General features: G+C 41.5%; 1 protein-coding gene across 1 annotated transcript in view; it reads right to left on the bottom strand.

Moving 5' to 3' along the window:
* Positions 1–15020, bottom strand: part of KIF16B (kinesin family member 16B) — a 277225-nt gene that overhangs the window by 18843 nt on the left and 243362 nt on the right. The window contains exon 25 of the mRNA XM_028144837.2: positions 12430–12513. Within this exon, the coding sequence (XP_028000638.2) occupies positions 12430–12513 (84 nt within the window). The remainder of the gene's footprint in view (positions 1–12429; positions 12514–15020) is intronic.

Genomic DNA, 15020 nt, shown 5'->3' with positions numbered 1-15020 from the left:
TGAAGGGGAATCCTGGCTTTAGCTGTAAGCCCTTCGCTTAGTGATGTCTGCTAAACACCCTGGAGCCAGTATAGCTGGGAGTCAGTCTTTGCTCTCGGCTCTAGCTGCTTTGTTTCATCCTGGGTATTCTTGTTATGTCTTTAGCATCCAATTTTCTGATAAGGGCTTTTTTATTCACAACAAGTTTATTCATTAGTTTCGGAAAGATAAATAAGCATGTTTAAAGTACTTAAAATGCAAGTTTTATTGCGACCTTTGGCAATATGAACACAGGTGAATGTGGCTCATGCCCTAGGTATAAGAGAATCCATTATCACAATGATTCCAGGCCATTCAGAAGATAAAGAACCACCTATGAGCTTGCAGCCTGCTCACTGTTTTAGCTAATATTCACTCAGCCGGACTATGGCCTCTCCATGGCAGAGTAAGCCAACAGTTGCAAGTGCTGAGGTCCTTGGGGACTGAGCTACGCTGTGGTCATTTAAAAGACCTCCTGTGTTTTATGTGTTTACAAGAGTGGATTTTTATCTTATTTAATTATATTGTGTAATAACTCTAGCTATATATCTACATAATTATACTTATTCTAGAGGCCTGGTGCACAAAATTCATGCTGGGGGGGGGGGGAGAGGGGAGGGTGACCCTCAGCCCAGCCTGCACCCTCTCCAATCTGGGACCCCAGTGGGATCGGGCCTTAACGGGCAGTCGGACATCCCTCTCACAATCCAGGACTGCTGGCTCCCAACCGCTCGCCTGCCTGTTTGCCTGATTGCTCCAAACCGCTTCTGCCTGCCAGCCTGATCACCCCCTAACCACTCCTCTGCCAGCCTGATTGATGCCTAACTGCTCCCCTGCTGGCCTGATTGCCCCTAACTGCCCTCCCCTGCTAGCCTGGTCACCCCTAACTGCCCTCCCCTGCCAGCCTGGTCGCCCCTAACTATCCTCCCCTGCAGGCCTGATTGCCCCCAACTGCCCTCCCCTGCAGGCCTGGTCACCCCTAACTGCCCTCCCCTGCAGGCTTGGTCCCCCCCAACTGCCCTCCCCTGCTGGCCATCTTGTGGTGGCTATCTTATGTCCACATGGGGGTGGCGATATTGTGTGTTGAAGTGATGGTCAATTTGCATATTACCTCTTTATTATATAGGATATAATAATGAATTATATCTATAATTGACATCTCTACCCATCTCTATAACCTATAGAGCTATAATCTACATCTATGGTAAACTTATATAACCTATCTATATTTATAACTATACTTATAATTTTAGCTATATATTATCTATAGAAATGAAATCCACATAATTATATATTATCACATGCTTAATCTTATGTTATAATTAATATATCATTGTATATATATCCTCCTCCAATGAGTATTTTACAGGATTGCGACTTCATTTACAACAATGCTATCTGGATGGGTCTAAATGACAATCTAGTCACCTCACAGTTCTAGGAAAGGACTAAGAACTTCACTGGTGGGCCACCCAGGACTATATGTACACATGGGGGAAAAGAATAATAGCAGGCTCTGGCAGAAATGAACAACTATAGCCAAATAAACAGGAATTCTAGTAGAAATTAATGACACAAACATGACACTATTGTATACATGATTCAAAATGGTCACTAATTCCAAAACCACTTTAATAATGCGGGTATCATCCGAACATGATCAATGGTTTTTCTAGCATCAATCATCATATCTCAAGTAGGGCTGCTCTTTTCCCCTTTTAGCTGTATTTCTATCAGACACTTTCCCAGGGGAACCAGAGCTAATTAAGTGCTTCAGTTTAAAAGACCTTTCCTTCTTACCCCGTTGTGCTGCAGCATGAATGTGAGATGTATGGGGTGGCAGACTGAGAAAATATTAAAATGGTATTTAATTAAGCAGAGTAAACAATAAGGTTAATAGTGATTTGAAGCTAACATCTGTCTCTGAACAAGGCAGGCAAGCTCCCTAGGTACAGGCAAAGGAGAGGTGAACTCAGCCGCATGCTCCTTTGTCTATGCCACTATGATATCTACTTCTGTTTCAGAGGCAATGAGATATTCAATAAAAAAAAGGACAGGTAGTGGCACCTTGCTATACCTGGAGGAGAGGAGGAACAACCCTCCAGCCTTTTAACACTTCAATGATCAGGTTCCATTTCATGTGGCTGTTAAAAGTAACCAAGGAAATAAAAAATGTTCTCTACCAACTCCATAATCAGAGCATTCACAGTTCTGAAGTCTCCCATCTTGAGCTGTGCTATGTTACCTTCAGCTGATGCTATTTCCATAGATAGGAAAGAATTTGAGAACCTCTGTTATGTATTTGTCAAGCCCCAAACACGATGTAAGTGAATATGGAAGCTGGGGAGAAGACACATGTCGCCGTTTTAGTGCTAGGACAGCACATGAATTTGGACTGTAATTGGGTTGGATATTACAATACCAAAAGCCCAACAAATGGAAAAATTACCACTGCCATTGTATCTGGGGTGAATCGAAATGGCTTCTGTCATGGTTATTTTTGTGTCAACTTGATTGGGCCACTGGGTTGCCTATGAGAGTATTTTTGGATGAGATTAACATTTCAGTCAATAGATTGAGTAAAGGAGATTGCCCTCCCAAATGTGGGTGAGCCTCATCCAATCAGTTGAAGGCTGGCAGTAAAAGGGACTGCCTCCTGCCTGACTGTGTTGAGCTGGGATATCAGTCCTTTCCTGCCTTGGGACTTGAATAGAAATACTGGCTCTTCATGGGTGTGAAGACTGATGGTTCTCAGACTGAAACTTACACTATCAGTTCTCCTGGTTCTCAGGCCTTTGGACTTGGACTAGAACAGTGGTTCTCAACCTTTCTAATGCCGCAACCCTGCTAGCAGTTCTCAACCTGTGGGTTGTGACCCACAGGTTGAGAACTGCTGCTATAGAGCCTAAGACCATCGGAAAACACAGATACTTACATTACGATTCATAGCAGTAGCAAAATTACAGTTATAAAGTAGCAACGAAAATAATCTTATGGTTGGGGTCACCACAACATGAGGAACTGTATTAAAGGGTTGCAGCATTAGAAAGGTTGAGAACCACTACTTTAAAGGCTGGCAGAGTGGTTAGGGGCAATCAGGCAGGCAGGCAGGCAGGTGAGCGGTTAGGATCCAGCAGTCCCAGATTGCGAGAGGGATGTCTGACTGCCGGTTTAGGCCCGATCCCTGTAAACCAGCAGTAGGACATCCTTCAAGGGGTCCCAGATTGGAGAGGGTGCAGGCCGGGCTGAGGAACCGCCCCCCCCCCCATACACAAATTTCGTGCACTGGACCACTAGTAAATAGAATACTGTAATAAACCCCCATGTACCCGCCCAAATCAGCCAGCTTTAATATTTAATCAGCATGTGGCTAGTCTTGTTTCATTCACACACACACACACACACACACACCCCACACACACACACACACACACACACACACACACACACACACACACACACACACGGTTATTTTAAAACAAATACTAGCCTGGGTGGAGAAAATATGCATAAAAACTATAATCTGTTTAGAGGTTGATTACTTTCCTTTTAATAGTAAAGTCATACTCCCAAGAAAAAATGGGTGATAGTGTCAAATCCCTTCACCCACCAATCCATCCATCCATCCATTCTTCTTCCCTCCTTATGTTTAGCAAAGTAATAAAGAGACAACATAAGATAAGAGAATGTAGGGAGGACATATGTGAAAGTGGAATGAAGAGAGACAAAGAGGAAAGGAAGAAGATTATAAATGCACTAGAGGCCCGATGCACCAAAATTTGTGCAAGAGTAGGCCTTCCTTCCCCCAGCTGCTGGCACTGGCTTCCCTTTGGCACCCGGGACCCAGGCTTCCTTCAGGCCACTGGCAGGCACCTGGGACCTGGGTGGCTTCTCTCTAGCCCTGGCTTCGTCCAGAATGACCTTGGTCTAATTAGCATATTACCCTTTTATTATTATAGATGATGATTGCATGATGGCATACTTTTAAATTATATTTATACTATTTTAAATTTTTTGAAATTATATTTTTATTGATTTTCAGAGAAAGGGAGAGGGAGAGAGAGATAGAAACATTAATGATGAGAGAGAATCACTGATTGGCTGTCTCCTGTACACCCCACACTGGTGATCCAGCCCACAACCCAGACATGTGCCCTGGCCAGGAATCAAATTGTGACCTCCTGGTTCATAGGTTGACGCTCAATCACTAAGCCACGGCAGCTGGGCATACTTATACTATTTTTAAGAGATGTTACAGACTCACAAAAAAATTGAGAGGAAGGTACAGGGATTCTTCCACAGCCGTTGCAGGCCTAAGCCTCCACTCAACTACAAAGTTTCAATTATAAAAGATAAACAAATTCAAACAAATGGCGGCAGAATGGAGCTTGAGAGAGCAGACCAAGGTTGCTGCCAGAAACAGGGGAAGCAAAGCTTTCCACACACCCTGGCCGGGTCCACCCGCTTAAGGCAACAAAGTTTCAATTATAACCCCAACAGAAATGGCTGCCGGCCGCTCTGAGGGAGCCCCAGGCTTGGCTCTGCTCCAGGCTACAAAGTTTCAATTGTAGAAGGAAAATAAATTCCAGATACCAGAGTCTCCGCTTGCGTTGCCAGGGGGTGTGGCCCACCTGCGAACCACCACAGGCCCCTCGCTCAGGCCGCCCCACACCCCAAGGGAACCCCACCCAGATCAGGGACACCCTTCAGGGCAAACCAGCTGGCCCCCACCCCTGTACCAGGCCTCTATCCTATCTAATAAAAGAGTACTATGCAGATTGATCATCACTGCAACACACAATATAGCTGCCCCCATGTGGTCAAAGATCCTGCCCCCATGTGGACACAGGATGGCCACCACAAGATGGCCAGCAGGAGAGGGCAGTTGGGAGGCACCTGGCCTGCAAGGGAGGGCAGTTGAGAGGGACCAAGCCTGCAAGGGAGGACAGTTGGAGGTGATCAACCCTTCCGGAGAGGGCAGTTAGGGGTGACCAGGCCGGCAGAGGAGGGAAGTGAGGCTGGCAGCAGAGTGGTTAGGGGGTGATAGGCTGGCAGGCAGAAGCGGTTAGGGGCAATCAGGAAGGCAGGCAGGAACAGTTGGGAGCCAGCAGTCCTGGATTGTGAGAGGGATGTGACTGCCCGTTTAGGCCCGATCCCATTAAACGGGCATCGGACATCCCTTGAGGGGTCCTAGATTGGAGAGGGTACAGGCTGGGCTGACGGACAACCCCCCTCCGTGCACGAATTTTGTGCACTGGGCCTCTAGTTTGTTATAATCAATGAACTGACACTGACACATCATTATCACCCAAAGTCTATAGTTCACATGTGTAGATTTTTGTGTGGACATGTTTTCAACTCACTTGGGTAAATATCAAGGAGTTTGATAAAAGCATGTTTAGCTTTATAAAAACTTCCAAACTGTCTTCCAAATTACTTTGAATTCCCACCAGCAATGAATGAGAGTTCCTGTTGTTATACATCCTCACCAGCATTTGATGAACTTAGAATTTTGGATTTGGCCATTCTAATAGGTGTGGAGAGGTATCTTACTATTACTTCAATTGGCAGTTCCCTAATGACATATGAGGTTGATGAGTATCCTTTAATATGCTTATCTGTCATCTGTGTATCTTCTTTGGTGATGTGTCTGTTCTGGTCTTTTCCCCATTTTTAAATTGGGTTATTTTCTTATTTTTGAGGTTTTAGAGTTCATTGCACATTCTGGATAAGAGTCATTTATCAGATGTGTCTTTTGCAAATATTGTTTCCCCAGATTGTGGTTGGTCTTCTCATTCTCTTCTCATTGTCTTTTGTAGAGCAGAAATTTTCAATTTTACTCATCAAGCTTATTAATTATCTCTTTCATGGGTCATACCTTTAATATTTTATCTAAAAGGTCATCACCATACCCAAGGTCATCTAGGTTTTCTCCTATGTTATCTTCTAGTTTTATAGTTTTGTGTTTACATTTAGGTCTATGATTCATTTTGAGTTCCTTTTTTTGAGAAGTAAGGTCTATGTCTAGATCCTTTCCTTTTTCTGGCACCACTTATTGAAAAGATTATCTTTGCTCCATTGTATTGCCTTTGCTCCTCTGTCAAAGATCAGATGACTATATTTATGTGGGTCTATTGGTGGGCTCCCTATTTTGTTCCATTGATTTGTCTGTTTGTTGGACAATAACACACAGTCTAGATTACTGCAGCTTTACAATTTGTCTTAAAATTGGGTAGTGCCAGTCCTCCAACTTTGTTCTTCTCCTTCAATACTCTATTGGCTATTCTGGGTCTTTGGAATTTCTGTATAAACTTTAGCTTGTCCATATTCATAAAATAATCTGTTGGGATTGTTATTGTGATTATAATGAATCTACAGATCAAGTTGGGAAGAGCTGCCTTCTTGACAATATTGAGTCTTTTTATCTATGAACATGTAATATCTCTTAATTTACTTAGTTCTTTTTTTTCAATAGTTTTATAGTTTGCCTTATATAGAGCTTAGACATATTTTGTTAGTTTTTACTTGTTTTTGAGGGTGCTAATATTAGACTATAGTGTTCTTTTCATTTTAAATTCCTCTTGTTCATTATTGGTATATAAGAAAGTGATTATAACCTTGTGTTCTGCGATCTTGCATTCTAGGAAGTTTTTTTTTGGCCAATTATTTTAAATTTTCTATATAGACAATCATGTAACCTGCAAACAAGTCAGTTTTAATTCTTCCTTATCAATCAGTATACCTTTTATTTCTTCTTCTTATCTTACTGCATTAATTAGGACTTTAACTTTTTAATTTTAAAAGTATACTCAGGTATAGTATGTATGCTTTCTCATGTAATTCCAACAATTCTACACAGGAGGTATTATTTCTGCCATTTAATAAGTAAAGAGCTGAAGTTTAGGGAGGGAAGCAACTTGCTAAGGTGATACATACACTGTTGTATCATAGAGCTGGGTTCACACTCAGGTCTCACTCTAGAACCTTCCGCATTGGTCCAGTCCCACACCAAGTTTCCTGTCTCCTTCCCAATGTTAGCCCGGGGATCACAGCATTTTCAGCCCCTCTGACTCCACGAAGCACTGAGATGGGATAGCCCCCAAATTACAGTTCCGTTTTCTCTAACTTACCTGCAGTGACATGACTTCTTTAGCAAGTGCTTTGCTACTGACACTGGTGATTATGGACGGATCCCTGCTGATAAAAATAACCAGATAACGGGGTGGGGGGGATTCGAGGGGGGGCATAAATGAGGAAGTAAATGTTGGTTTCTTTCTGCGAAGTATTTCTTGAAGCTCTGCCTGTTTGGTAATGGCTCTACCATTATCCATTTTGTAATATCAGCAGAGAGTAGATACAATGTTAAATTATGCATGGAATTGCTAGATATCTTTCATACAGCCAAATGAATGAAAAACGCAAAGATTTTTACTTCCTGAAATTAACTTTGAAACTGAAAGGACTCAACCTATAAAATGGCTAAATCAAATGATTCTACTGTTAAAAATTTAAGGTTTGAAAGTGATATAAAACTAAAGTAGAATGAGACCCTTGTTAGTCAGAAAAGCTAGACTGTATGTGTTACAGGCACCCAAGCCAGAAAAATGACCCCTGGCAGTGTGGTGGGGGTTGTGATAGAGATATGTCAACACTGATACCCTCTACTAATACCTGCATTTGTTAGATGAGGCATTTGACTCTGCTCCGAGGCCCACACTCTTGGCTATCACATCACTTTCTACCATTTTTAACAATGCTTTAGCTCATGAGATGAAAATGGAAAAGAAGCCTGGCCAGTGTGGCTCAGTGGTTTAATGTCAACCCATGAACCGAGAGGTCCCTGGTTCAATTCTGGCACATGTCCAGGTTTTGGGCTCAATCACAAGTAGGGGCGTGCAGGAGGCAGCCAATCGATGTTTCTCTCTTGTCGATGTTTCCATCTCTCTAGCCCTCTTTCTTTAAAAAATATCAATAAAACACTTTTAAAAAAATAAAAAAGAAAATGGAAAAGAAAAAAAATAAAGTGGCCTCGGGTTGCAGTGTGTTCTAGTACTTTCAAGAAAACTTCCTATAAATTTTTTAGGTTCAATAATCCAGATAGGAAATAAATTTGCATAGAAATAATGTGACACCAAGCATAAATATATGCTTTAAAAATAAACAAAGCCATAAGCAATTGAGATTCAGAACCTCAAATGAGCCATGAAGTGAATATTTAAAAATCGACACTGATAATAAAGATGTTTCTTTAAACAAAAATGATATGATTGTAATGAAAGGCCATCCCTTCAGCCACAACCAGTTAAAAGGTAGGAGACAGGAGACAGTGCTGCTCCAGTTTCTTCAGTTCTAGATGCTGCTTGGCCCAGAAGAGGTGCTCAATGATTGCTGAATGAATGAATGGTATTTAAGAACAAATAATCAGGCAATGGCTCCTGGGTAACATTGAATGGTGATAATGCTGGAAGAGGATGTTTTTTCAAAAGAAGGAGCATTTCTTTGCAGGAAGACCCAACTGCATTTCACACTTAGAGTGTGCTGATGAGTAAGAGAAGGGGCCTGCTCTGCAAGAGACTCTGGTATGACCTGAGGATTTGCTACTTACAACTTCTTTACCCTCCCCAAAACTTAATTTCCTCATCTGTAAAATGGAGATAATAGGACTCACCTCACGAGCTAGTTGGGAGGAGCAAATGACATGTTACATGACACGTTTTGTTCATGCCTGGCACTTAGTGACCACCTAGTAAATGTGAGATGGTAGCAGTATTAAGTGGAAGCATATGAAATTGCCACTATGCCACCATTTTGACATACACTGATAGTTTCTTACGATTCCACCTAATTAATAGTATGGTATCTGTCATCAAATATGGTAAAAAGCACCTTTCTGCTCAAAATAACTCATGAGGTCGAGTCTGATGTATTCTTTTCCTGTTACCTCCACAGCCTCATCTGCTGACCTCTGTCTTCTGGGCTGTCGTCTGGGTTACAAGTAGGGCTGTCACACCTGGGGAGGGTGGCTGGCTGTCAAGGTCCTCTGACTGCCCGATGTCAGGATGCGCCCGTGACCTACACACTTGCAGTGAATGGCTCAGCAGGCCATGTTGGCAGCCAGAGGAAGACCCGCCCACATTAGAAAGCTTCAAAGGCTCTATGGCATGAAACTTTGATTTGAGTATGAGATGCAAATCAATAACAGGCCAGATTCTGGAATAACTGGCTCCAGGTATAAAGTTGGCCCAATAACTTGGGGTGGAGCTGATGCTAGTTTATCCAGTCTGCTCCTTCATTTACATCATGTTCTCACTCCTCCTGCCTTTTATGGTGCAGTAGTTCAATGCTGCAGGCCTTGTGTCCCCACACTGCTATCAGCACCTCTGCCACACCACATATACAAGTAATATTCTTCTCTAAGGCAAGAGATTTAATCTCCACAATAGCTAATGGCATGGAAAGTTCTGCTACTACCCATCATTTTTACAAGTCACTATTTTAACAGATTTAATTTATATAACTTGGAAAGTGCAAACATGGTGTTTGTCTTTAATGTGGAAACATTTTTACTTTTTGGTGATAAGCTGAAACACAAGGTCAAAATCTTGGAAATATTTTAATAGCAAAGAAGATTAAAAACCTGAATGCTTGCTTAAAACACTGCTTTATACAGGTGACTCAAGGTGAGGAGGCTTATAACGTTGCACTTCTGGATTTTAAAAATTGCCAGGTAATTCCTTTTGAGTATGTGTACTGCTGTGTACCAGTGCAAATGTGTTCCAATAAAATCCACATTTCTGTATGTGTTTATATATTAAACCTCTAGATAATATCATTTAGGAATTTAAACATATGTTCTTAGAGGGAAAGCAATGTCTCATTTATATTCCATATAATGCCTAGTACTATCTTCAGCATATAGTAGGAATTAAAAACATACAATGAATTAGATAAAATAGGAAGTTCAAGAAAAGTAATTTTGTTAATTTTCACATAAAAATGCACCGAAACAGCGATTTCCAATGTTAGATTCCAAAAAAGAAAATAAAGTAACAATAGCAGGAAATTAATCCAAGAACTTCAGATCAATTTTCCATTAAAGTGAAGCTGAATTATGCTTTCTCCTTGAAAATAACCATAGCCCAGCTGGTATGGCTCAGTGGTTGAGCGTCTACCTATGAACGAGGAGGTCACAGTTCAATTCCCAATCAGGGCACATGCCCAGGTTGTGGGCTTGGTCCTAGTGGAGGCATGCAGGAGACAGCTAATCAATGATTTTCTCTCATCATTGATATTTCTATCTCTCTCTCCCTCTTCCTTCCTCTCTGAAATCAATAAGAATATATTTTAAAAAATAAACATAATATGCTAAGGTTTAATTATCAATATTAGATGAAATACATTTAATTTAAAATGTGTCTATTTCTATGAGGTGTGAGATCCATTCTATAAAGGCTAATACCACAGGTAAATAATAGTCACAGGTTACAGACGGGATCTGTGCTGGTAGAGACATTAACTTAGAACTCTGTCCATCAACTGCTGATGGCTTAATGTTTAAGTAGGAGATATTGGGAGAACAAAGGAGGTATCAGGAACGAAAGACGGCCCTGAACTTTGCTCTGACTCCAGGAGGTGGAATGGAAAGAGAAAAGTCACAGCAAGCTATGCTCACAGATGCGTAGCACAAAAATCGCCCAAGCTATTATGGCACAGCCAGGTACCATGTGAATATCATGGAGCCCTTAGTAGCTAGGAATGACAGTCTTTTTGCCGTTGTTTATAAACTTGTTTTATATGCCATCATTCTTCTTATTTTCACTAAAAACAAGTCTAGATCACTGAGGCAGGTAAGGGCTGGGTAGGGAAAAATCATCACTAGGTCTACTGTAACTTTTAAATTTCTTGGATGATACAATAAACCTTGAAGAGAACCTGATCAAGCAGGCTCACCATCATCATCGTTCCCTGGAAGGCAAATTCTTCAGCTGGATAATAGGGTCAGGCCATCTCATGGGATGACTTTAGAAGCCTGCAATGCCCCACCCAGAGCTCAGTCTCAGTAGTTCCTGGACCTCTTCAAATGTGTAACTCTATGGCTTAACTCAAATGCCTGCCTGTGAGCAAGGCCACACCCTCAAAGGATAGAGGATCTCAAAACTCTAAAATGCCCTTCATGGACTGCAATCTCCTAGTCCTCAATGTCTCCATGTTCCCCACTGGCCTCATTTGCTCTCACTGGAATATCCAGTCTCTGGAAGCTTCCCCAGTCCTTGGCTCACTGGCATTAGGTACACCACTTGGGCAACGATTTCAAAAGGGCTGTCTCTGGGAATGAGAATAATACCTAATTTTTATGTGGCACTTCACAATTCAGAAAGGACTCTCTTGGGCCTTCTTTTGAGTTAATCTGCAATAGTCTTATCATTATTCCTCTTAAGGAAGTAGCAAAGGGGACTGTAAGACACCCCCTGAAAGTTTGCCGACACATTGTACTGAGCTATTTGAACCTTATACTGTCTTGTCTCAATGGCTCACAATGACAAGAGAGTAGCCAATGACCTACGACTGCCTATGACTATGCCTCAGCACACACTCAGTGCATTAGCATCCAGTCCCAAGCAAGTAAGCAACTCTATATTGAAAAGAAATGCATGCTATATAAAGCCGTCCAGTGTGTGTATTGGCAGTGAGACCATCAGAAAACAAGTTGTCTTGAACCGAAGTTCTACATGTAGCTGGCTCAAAAGACTAAGTTAAAATAAATCAAACAAAACCTCACCATGACTAAAATAGGTATGTGTCTTTGCTTCCAACTATCTTGAAAAAGTAATGATGCAATACTCTTCAGTTAATTAATTCCAGAGTTGTGTTGTGTGTTTTTTTGCAGCAAACTTCATACCCTCATCTTGTATTACATACCATCTGTCTATAGTGAATATTTAGTTCTCACCCACAACCTGCTTCCTAACCCTTGCAATAAAAGTATCTCCTTAAAAACCAGAAAAACGATCTGCTAGACCAGGCGTCCTCAAACTACGGCCCGCAGGCCACATGCGGGTGTTTTTGCCGTTTTGTTTTTTTACTTCAAAATAAGATGTGCAGTGTGCATAGGAATTTGTTCATAGTTTTTTTAAAACTATAGTCCGACCCTCCAACCGTCTGAGGGGCAGTGAACTGGCCCCCTGTTTAAAAAGTTTGAGGACCCCTGTGCTAGACCATAGGGGGACAAGGACTTATGTTTTAAATAAACTGATATAATTAATTTATAATCTGCTGCTGCCATCTTCTGTGTCAATGAAGCAGCACCCTCACACTCATGAACAAGGTAATTGGGTTTAACAGGAATAATGCTCACTGGTCAATCAGAGGGAAAATTTTCTACACAGAGAAGGAAAAGCTTCATTCTGTTACCTCTAAGTGACTCCGCCTCTCAGCAATCACACGTTCATCCTTGTTTCCAAATAGTTTCTTTGGAGGGAATTCAAGGGTAGCAAGCTGAAATACATATTTTACAAGAGATGCATTAATATCACACTTGTGATCTCTAGGCCATTATTAACCTATCACTTGGAATGTCTATTATGGGGTGAAAGATGGGAGGCCCTGCCTTGCTTTGCCACCAATCATCTGTGTGGCCTAAACAGATCAGGCAAGCGTCCACAGTGGTCAGATGAGAAGCCAGGACCAGGGTAACCCAAAGGAAGGGCAGACACGAATCTCAATGTTTTGTCTCAGACGTTAGATAGTCTCTATGCCAGATGGTGTTTCACAATTTTTACTTTTAAAACGTACGTTTGTTCTTTTTTCCTCCCCTTATTATACTAGAATTCAATTATTTTTGTGTTGCAATGAGAACTGGGAAACTCAGCTTGCACACTACCTGAACATTTTGTGCAATAGTTCTTGGACCATTGCTAAGGGTTCTTACTACATTCCATGCTGTCTTTTTTCAACTACTACTGCAAATGAAGACTGGCCCTGTGAAAAGAGGACTTCTCTTTGAATCTCTTCACCTTGCTTCCTAAAGAATAAAGTTCAGGATTTGTTTTAGCTAAGTCTTATAATTACATAGTTATTTTCCTTACACTTTTCTTCTTGGTGGCATAAAAATCATAATAAAAAGATAAGTTTTATTTTGGATTCTGAGACAAGAAAAACACTGTAATCTGGTAAAAATCTGACTAGTCAGTGTTGCTTTGGTTGAATGAAGGCTAAGCAACATAACTGTTGGTGTTCATGGAATTCACCATTTCTTTCCTTTCTCACCTTATGAGGTTCAGACAAATTGAGAGTCCAATGAAGCATTATAAAAAAAAAAAATTAACAACCTTTCTCCCACAATATAGATCCAAAATATGCCATAAAATTCCTATTTTATACATATGCAAATCCCCTAGTTGGTTTAAATGTATATTGCCACAGCAGGAGTTAAAACTTAAGAACTAGCATTTATACATACAGTACTTCAAAAATTTAGTATTAAAGTAGAATATACATACAGCAAAATGCACATATCCTACGTGAACAACTTGGTGAATTTTCAACATCTCAATATACTAATGGAGAAACTGAACATACCTAGCACCCCAGAAACCCTTATATGCTCCCTTCCAATTGTTCCCTCCCAACCTTTACAAAGGTTGACAGATTTCTAACAGCTTGGTTTAGATTTACCTATTTTTGAATTTCATGTATATGATGCCATCAAATGAACCTAGTTACTATTTAACAGGAAAGGAGGAAAAGGAAGACCAGAAAAACGCATGCCTAGTAAAGGTCTGAGTGAACTGGGAAGGTGCTTTCCTGTCAGTCACACTAGAAAGCTGAAAGCAAGTCAGTGGCCAAGGTGGGCATGGGTACTGTAAGTTTTCCAAACCTGAATATTTAAACTTCCAAACAATGGAAGCTCCCCCCACCCCTTCTTCCTCCTGGGACTCCTGTGGTGGGGATGCTCTCTCTTGTGCCCACATGGCGTAGGGTCTGGATGCTGAACCACACCTGGCTGCAACATGGAAAGGAAGGTCTGGGCACTGCCCTGTTCTGGCTCTGCTGAACTCCCAGCTGCACCTTTCCAGGACTGGCTTAAGATGCAGGGGTCTTTGGAAGCTGAGAAATGTAACTCCACACCAATAAAATCTCCCACATCCCATCCTCCTATGGGGGCTTCTGGAAATGCTTATTTCAGCAGCACCCCAAGAACCTCCACCTCATTCCAAACTCTTGTCTGTGAAATCAGCCCATTAATTTCTCCAGCATCAGTACCATACAGCATGAACTGCCTACATCGCTCTACCTCATGTGTGTGAGATCCATCCATGTTGTGACGAGTAGCCATAGTTTGCTCATTCAGTGGTTGTATAGTATTCCATCTTGTGAACATTCCACCATTTGTCTGTTCAGTCTCTTGTTATTGGGCTTTTGGTCAGTTTCCAGGTTTTAGCTACTAGGAATTGTGCTACTATAAACAATTTCCTTTGAGTCTTCTAATGAACATGTACTCTTAGGAGTAAAAGTGCTGGGTTGCATGGTATGCACGTGTTTGGCTGTATCTGAAATTATCAAATGGTTTTCCAAAGCGGTTTTACTAAGGGACCTCCCACCAGCAGTGACTGAGAGACCCAGTTGCCCCAGATCCTCCCCTACACTTGGCACTGTGGTCTTTTTCCTCTTAGCACTCCTGGGGGGATGCAGTGATTTCTATGGTGGTTCCAACTTGCTTTGCTCTAAGGACTAAAGATGTTCAGCATCTTTTCACGTGCTCATTAACCAACTGGTTGGTCATTTTAGGGAAGTGTCTGTTCAACTCTTGCCCATTTTTTATTCAGCAATCTGTCTTTTTCTTATTAGGAATAATTCTCCCTTTCACTCTGTTCAAAGTATCTTTGATTACTTTATAGTCTCCTTTTAATGTTACCTGAAGTCAGGCAGGTGTTTGTTTCTTTCTTACTCTAGGGCTCTTTCTACTGAAGGAGAGAAACCTTGGGTGGTGTGGTATATAGCGC

This window comes from Eptesicus fuscus, chromosome 12 (assembly GCF_027574615.1).
Source record: "Eptesicus fuscus isolate TK198812 chromosome 12, DD_ASM_mEF_20220401, whole genome shotgun sequence".
Taxonomy (NCBI): domain Eukaryota; kingdom Metazoa; phylum Chordata; class Mammalia; order Chiroptera; family Vespertilionidae; genus Eptesicus; species Eptesicus fuscus.
This window is presented reverse-complemented; position numbering and strand designations above follow the sequence as displayed.